Consider the following 7,732-nt stretch of genomic DNA (forward strand, 5'->3'; position numbering starts at 1 on the left):
CTACTGAACAAATTTAACGTCAGAAGCTATTCCATATATCTCCTGATTATTTTCTTTAGTATTCCTATCACCGTCGTCCCCCACATCGCTAAATTTGTATTCATTTTTAGGTAGCCCCCCAAAACGCCTTCGAAAAAGATTGTCAAGCCCCGGACTAAAATAAGTCGGCGGCGTTTCGCCAGGATTAAGACTATCATCGATGATCGGCACTGAGCTTGGTCGCGGGCGTCCTCTTAGTAGCGAAGGATGTTCTGTGGTGACAACTGAAAAGCTTTCGAAACAGACTTTGTAGTTGAGTGACGAGTTATTATCCCAGTATTCTCGATTTTCAAGACCATATCTGAGGCAGAATAAAAGAGCTCGGCCCCTCAGATTGGGTATATCATTAAGTTTGATTTTAAACTTATATTCGTAATACCCATGCTCACTCCCCTTGTTAAGATCGAGGGGGGGGCTAGCTGGCACCTCGGATACTTTATACCAAGAATCGAACGTAAATCTTACCACAACATATGTTGGAAAGACGCCATCGGCAGCAGCGACAGTGCCAACTAGTGTTTCCATATCCTCGGACAATTCGACTCCAGAAAATTGGACTTTGTTTATATTATTGACATTCGTGGTCCCATTGGAGAAATTGACTGGAACAATCCGAAAGGAAGATCGAAAACTATTCACATCATAGTCGTCGTCCAACTCGCGTGCTAGTGGAGCACTGGAGCTGAGCGCCGACGCCCTTTCCGCTTGACGGAAATATCGGAAGCGCCCAAGGCCGGCCTCAAAATGAACTTTTTTGTCATCACGACTTGAGGCGTTCCTATAGAAACCGGGATCCGTACCCTTTATAGAGGGCTTGAAATTTTTATCGCGCCACGTTATTTCGTCGAATAGGACCCTTTCGTCAGGCACAACATCTTCAAACGATAAAGAGCTATCGAGTTCAAAATAGTGATCGCCAGGCCGTTCTTGGTTAGAACACTCTTCGCCGATGCCTCCTCGTTCGCTTTGAATGGAGTCAGAATTGTCGCCAAAATACCGTAAAGATATGAAAGCAAGCGACTTCAAATGACCCGCGACGTGGGTTGCCAGTTTCGTGGAGTTGACACGATCTAGGTTTTCTTCGGGTATCACGGAGTCATCTGCTTCGGGGGCAGGAACGTCTGCATCGGCTAAATGCTCTTCGTCAGAGCTGCTTCCGCACTCGGCAGTTCGAATTGCAACTTTCTTTGCTTGTCCTCGTTGTGACGTCCGCCCTGGGGAGTCAGGATGGGTCGCTGATGAATTGGCTTGGCTAGAATCTGGATCAACAGCCGAAATGTCAAGTGCGCATAGAGGACAGGTATTAGATCCTCGAGATATTAACAGGACTTGTCGTCTGACTATCGTATCCACCCTATCCGGGGTGACTTTATCTTCATGATCCTGAAATAGATGGACCCGAAGTGCTTTCGCATCAAGAAATTCCTGGTACTCATGTTCCAAATCGCAGTACCAGATCGATGGTTTATGAATATCTCGTGCCCAGTTTACAGTGTGGAATGAGTCCATGTGCTTGCGCCAGGCCCGTAGAGATGAAAAATACACAAGCTCATTGGCGCACTCCTCCGATATACAGACGTATGGCTCAAGGTCCTTTTTAAAATGAGACCTCGTAAATATGAGCTTCTAAACGGCTAATACCTTGAGGGATGGCAAACATACCTCCACTTGTACCTCCAACCAGTTTCTCCATCTGGGACTTGAAGTTCTTGAGAACACCAGTCGCAATTGGTGTGGTTTGCGCCAGGGCTGACCTTAGGAGGAGGTGGATACGGATTCGCATCAGAGATCGATGATACTGTTGGCGGACCAGATATCACCTCCTCGTCTTCAGTTTTAGTTGTGTGTAATCCAAAATTTTCGGGAACAAGGGTTGACGGATGTGTCGCAGCCGAGACTTCGGTTGTATGCAAGTCAGAAGAACGAATGTCGCTGAACTCCTGCTGAGCTGGTAACGCCACGAACGGAGCAACTTCAGATTTGGTCTCATCATTTCGAGCTGGCCTCAAGTTTGGAGGACTGCTCTCCGCAGGATGAGCTCGCCGCTGAGTTTTCGGTTTCTTCTGATGTTTCTGTTGATAAAGGAGCCGCTGTGTCCTAAATGAAACCGACTGAGCTAGCTGATTGAGAAAAGGATCGCTGATATCAGGGTAGAGCCCTCTCAACAGTAGAACAACCACACGCTCAAAAAAAGCATAATCATCGCCGGTCTTCCGCGCGAGTTCCCTAACCGGGGAGGCCTTTCGGATGGCAATTCCGAGGCGATGGAGTCGGCTTATTGAGCCGCTGATACCATTGAGGAAGGCTTGCGTTGCCTCAGCTTGTCGACTCGGCCTTAAGGCCTCGGAGTTTAGGCCTGGACATTCGGTTTTGAGCCTCATATCAGCCCGGCGGACTCAATCTTAAGATATCTTGTGCTCCACCGCGCACCGAGCACTCACCATATAGAACATTCCTCTTCAATACCTCGAGCAACTGAACGACGAGGTCGCGAATATCAGGAGTTGTTTTCAAGCGACTGTCGAGAGACGTCTGATAGGCAGCGAAAACACCCAAAAAACTGGCCCAACTTTCAAATCGCTGCTGATGTTCTAGAACAACCCGGTATTGCTTATCGCTAGTGACTGAGAGCGCCGATAGCAGCTCTCCAAAAAGCCGTTCGCAATCTTGCGCGAGGTCGTATATTTGCTGGTCGGCTTCATCGCTGGTTACGGGAGCTTTGGCCATTTCGGCCATTTCGGGCTCACGTTTCTCCAGCGCTGCAGAATTGTGCCCCAGCTTCGTTCGCCGCGGAGGTATTAATGGTTTAGCGTGTAGCCCCGAGCGAGGTTAAAGTGGGGTCATCCCGCCACACGCGCACGCAGGGCCCCTCGCAGTCGGCCCTGCTTGTATCCGAACCTCAAATGTGAATATCACCAGATTGTATACATTATACAATATCCGCTATGCCTTATTCGACCCCCTCGCCCAGCAAACTGACCAGCGCTAATCCACCCTCTTATGATGAAAGTGAAAGATTGGGCCGTGCCCCAACAATATCAAAGCAGCCCCACGGTTGCCAATGCAAACTGACTAGCAAAGAGGCTTATGGCAAGACGGTTCACACTTTGAGCGATAATGTCCCAGAGTGGGTGCTGTTCGAGGCAGTCCAGCCTCTCTTCGCGTCTAACCTGCCATGGAAACTGCAACGATCAAATGGAACCCTGAGCGCTTTTGATATACAAACGCTCAATTCTCGCAACACTCTTGATTTCTTCAAATATGAAATGAAAAGACTACCGGACAGTGCCCCTGGGAAGAAACTGTCCTGCGAGGTTTACGGGAACTGCCTTGAAACCCTTATCGATCTACTAGACCTTCTAGAGCATCTCGTACAAGACCATATCCTTGCGGCGCCTTACATAAAGGAATTGAACTCTATCGTGGTAGTAAAACCACATGTAAGTTGCATTTGATCATTCCGTACCATTTAAGTGGATTGCTTTGGTCTCATAGGATCCTTCGCCATTAGCACCGCCGGAGTTATGTGAAACCGTTTCCGGCAACGTCAGCATTTCAAGCCTCAATATTCACTTATATATATTCTTGGCTAGGTGTCGAGAATCTAAAACCGGACGCATCTCAGTACACTTCGTGTGCCGAAACCGGATCTTCGAAGTTTGACGAGCCACCCGCCAGCTCTAATTCATTAAAAAATACGCAAAGCTTCACAAAATTGCGAGCCTTAGCAAAATTTGTGGACATTGCGCTTGAGGATGGTACTGATCTTGAACAGGCATGCTGTGCCTATTTGCGGCTAGACCGAACTTCTGAGGATTACGAGGAGGGTGTAGATGTTTTAAGCTCATTCAATACGTGTTTCGAGTCACCAGACGTCTCTGGTAGTCCGAAACAGCTAGACTTTACCTATGCTTTAGAGATTCCCAAGACCCGCTGGGATGACATTGGGCCTTCGAATTCTTCGGGGTTGCTTTTCGATATACTGCGCAAAAAGGTCGGCGGCTGCCAAGGTGGTCAAAAGCAAAAGCACCAAGTGATGCTTCGCCTGAACGGTTTTCAGTTAGAAGATAATCCCATGGCATTCGATGTATTCTTCCATCCATGTCGACAGTCTGATTTCTGGCAAGAAAGCCGCTTTACACCAACGGGAAAGTGAGTTCGTCGCTAAAGCCAATGATTATATCGGTATTTCACTAATGTCACGATGCCAAAGAAACACTCATAACTTTGCACGGCGAGAATTTATCCATAATTTATGCAACTATGTTCACTGTTATTCTGAAGAATCCAATCTCACCGTGCTAAATATCGCCTTTGATAAAAAACAACTATTTGCAACAACCTCGGATATCTTGGCCCACGCCGGCGCATCACCGGAGATGTCCCTTGAAGACCTCCTGGAATCCAAATTCCTTCGCAAGCCAACAGCTGGCGGTGTCTTTAATCCTGGGGATAAAGCTGTTCTAGCGCTATCACTTTCCCGTTGCCTCCTACACTTCTTCCAAGGTCCCTGGATGGAGCGACCCTGGAGCGCAGAATCCGTCCATTTCTTGGAAAAAAAAGTACATAGCGAGATATTGGATATCCACCACCCATACATACGATATGCCATGCCGAACGAGGGTACAGCAGTTACGGAACCAAAGTTCGCCAAATTTCAAACAGTAATGCTATCTTTTGCTCGTTTACTTCTCGAAATAGAAACTGGAGAGAGGATCGTTATAGATTCATTACTGGAGTCAAAGCCGGAAGACGTGAGAGAATCCCTCTCCGATATATTAGATCGCCAAGACGAGCCGCGCGGGCCTTACTATCTAGCAGTTGAAGGTTGTCTTAAGTTCAAGGCTTCACTGGCTTCTGTACAGAGACGGGACCCGAAGATGGAGCTTGATTATCACATCAGAAAAGTCATCTACACAACCGTCGTTAAGCACCTGGAACAGAATCTCTCTTACTTTCGGAACCACAAAAAACTTCTGGGCCGTCGTAACGTCCAGGTTGCAGACCGTTTGATGAAAAGTGCGTCAGAGCCAGCGATGAACTACAGCCCCTCGATTCAGCAGATAAAGGTCAACTCGGAGGCCCCGAAACATCCCGACACCGCTCAGAAGTCAAAATATACGATAGGATGGGTCTGTGCAATTGCAATCGAGCTTGCTGCAGTCAAAGCTCTCCTTGACGAAGAGTACGATCCCCTTCCGATGCATTACACGGAGACAAATGTCTACGCCTTTGGTAGGATGGGGAAGCATAATATTGTCATCGCATGCCTCCCTGCAGGGAAGTATGGAACGGTATCAGCGGCGACAGTCGCATCGGAAATGAGGTGGCATTTTCCTGATATAAGGTTTTATTTGATGGTCGGTGTTGGTGGCGGTGTACCCAGCGAGGCCAACGATATCCGTCTCGGTGATGTCGTTGTGAGTTTGCCCACTGGTATTTCTGGCGGTGTTATCCAGTATGAATTCGGCAAGACTGTATCGGAAGGGAAATTTCAGTATGCAGGGAGCTTGAATGCGCCTCCTCCCTTGCTACTTAATGCACTGACTCACATCCGGGCTATAAATACGAAGCGATTGGGGGCTATACTCGAGGATATAATTTTATCTGCTGGAACAACGGACGATAGATTCAGTCGCCCAGCGCAGGATCGCCTCTTTGTTGCGAATTACGATCATCTCGGACAACAAGAATCATGTGAAAAGTGCGATCCAATCATGCTAGTTGATCGCAAATTCAGGGAAAATAATTACCCGTACGTCCATTACGGCATCATCGCATCCGGTGATAAAGTAATAAAACATGGGGCTACGAGAGATAGAATAGGCCGGGAAACGGGTGCACTTTGTTTCGAAATGGAAGCAGCTGGCTTAATACATAGCTTGCCGTGTTTGGTCGTGCGGGGGATATGTGATTATTCGGACAGCCACAAAAATAAGGAGTGGCAGCCGTATGCGACAGTGGCCGCGGCAGCATTCATAAAGAATCTCTTAAGCCATGTACCTCATTTAAATATTTAATTTCACCATTGACGTTAACTAGAACCGCCTACCGCTCTCAAACCTAATGGTAAGGTTCGTTAGGACAAGTGAATTAAAGCCCGAGTTCAGCAATTAAAACGATAAACTCATTGATGGGAGCCGAGACGAGCGTTACAAATTAACCATGGTGAGCTTGCGCAATTGCTCCTATCAAGGGATTATGGCATTTCTAGAGCTTGACTCTCTTGCGCCAATTAGTAAACTAGTATTTGGAATATTGGCAAACCAATGCTAATCACGTACAGCTTTCTACTTTCTCAATAAGGGACTACTCATTTAACTCACATCCTATATGCATATTCTTTTCGGCATGATGGATCGTGGTGTGGCAAAATTGTCTTAGGACTGAATAAAGCATTTATGTGTTCTTCGAGAGCCATCTAGCCGGACGATCTCTTCTCGAGCGCTTTCCGGGATTTTGTATTTATACCTTGCCGTCTCAACCACTATTATACCATTCAGCTGGAATTCAAGCCCTTACTCAAGAAATTATATCGATTAGCGACTTGTATTGGAATCGTTTTGCCAACCCTCAAACAGACCAATAATATATTAACAACGATGTTAGATCAGTTAATCAACTGTTACTAATAAACGAGTAGTGCTGGAGGTTACCCGCCCAAACCTACCCATTCGATATTCGTCGTCAATCTCAAGTCGTTATATTTCCATGGATCCATGCGGTAGATGTCATGGGAAACCTATTTATTATTTTTGACAGCAGTTCCAATCCAAGATAGTAATTGCCAATCCTATGGTATCTTTGAGTTTTTTCGCAAACGTGTAAACCTATATCGCTAGTTCTATATATCTTTAAACCTCTCCTATAGAGAACAGTACGAAGTATACTTAAGTAATCAAAAGCCACTGTTGTTCTTCTACCATATTACAGACATAACACGTACGTGGGTACCGAGTTCATTATGTTCTGTATTAACTTCATGACGGAAGGAGTACTACAGCATGTGAATTGCGATATCCCCTCGAATTTTAGTGCTTGCTAAACTAATAGTACACTCTCGAGTGTTCGACGAGTTAGAGCTATTGCCCGTTTGTTAGAAATCGCTACTATACTATACCGATATTACGAAATACTATACTTTCAGCATCCGTGTAACAGCTAGACTATACTCGTATTGCAAAACCGAGCAAGACATACGTGCGAACCGACAGCATCGGAGTCAAAATGAACTCGGGACACTCCTGATTACTAACCGGCATTTTTAAATTTCCTGATATACAATAATTAATTCATCGAACAGAGCAGCTCGCAAGGGAAGCATTCTTCAGTATATGGTCAAGATATAATGCGAACATTTGATATTTATGGTCCCCGACCAGCACTTTACCATTCAAAAAATAACCGCTGAAGCGACTTTCGAATGCATTAATCTCCTCGTGTGTGAAAGTTAACTGCAGCCAGATGACAAGGACGAGAAGTTCCTAACAACCCAAAATTCGACCGGGAAACGACGAGAAACCTTCTATAACAGGGTCGGCGATAGTCAAAACTCTGCGATCATCCACTTCACTGGAGGTAAACTGGAAGTGAGGTGGTCTGATAACTACATGAAATACTACGTTACCCACGAATTTTTAATCGGCACTCCCTGTGATGACTGATCGCCACATAATCCGTAATTCCTATAAGG

At 46.2% G+C, this 7,732-nt stretch overlaps 2 protein-coding genes across 2 annotated transcripts; one reads left to right on the top strand and one right to left on the bottom strand.

Moving 5' to 3' along the window:
- AOL_s00006g508 (uncharacterized protein) lies at positions 1-2,775 on the bottom strand (the record flags this gene model as incomplete). The annotated part of the gene is made up of 3 exons (XM_011119817.1): positions 1-1,648; positions 1,702-2,395; positions 2,481-2,775. 3 exons carry the CDS (start codon positions 2,773-2,775, stop codon positions 1-3), a joined length of 2,637 nt encoding a protein of 878 aa, XP_011118119.1.
- A 209-nt stretch (positions 2,776-2,984) lies between these two features.
- AOL_s00006g509 (uncharacterized protein) lies at positions 2,985-6,106 on the top strand (the record flags this gene model as incomplete). The annotated part of the gene is made up of 5 exons (XM_011119818.1): positions 2,985-3,479; positions 3,535-3,565; positions 3,633-4,191; positions 4,253-5,794; positions 6,082-6,106. 5 exons carry the CDS (start codon positions 2,985-2,987, stop codon positions 6,104-6,106), a joined length of 2,652 nt encoding a protein of 883 aa, XP_011118120.1.
- Positions 6,107-7,732: the final 1,626 nt, after the last annotated feature.

This window comes from Orbilia oligospora (assembly GCF_000225545.1).
Source record: "Orbilia oligospora ATCC 24927 unplaced genomic scaffold scaffold00006, whole genome shotgun sequence".
Lineage (NCBI taxonomy): Eukaryota > Fungi > Ascomycota > Orbiliomycetes > Orbiliales > Orbiliaceae > Orbilia > Orbilia oligospora.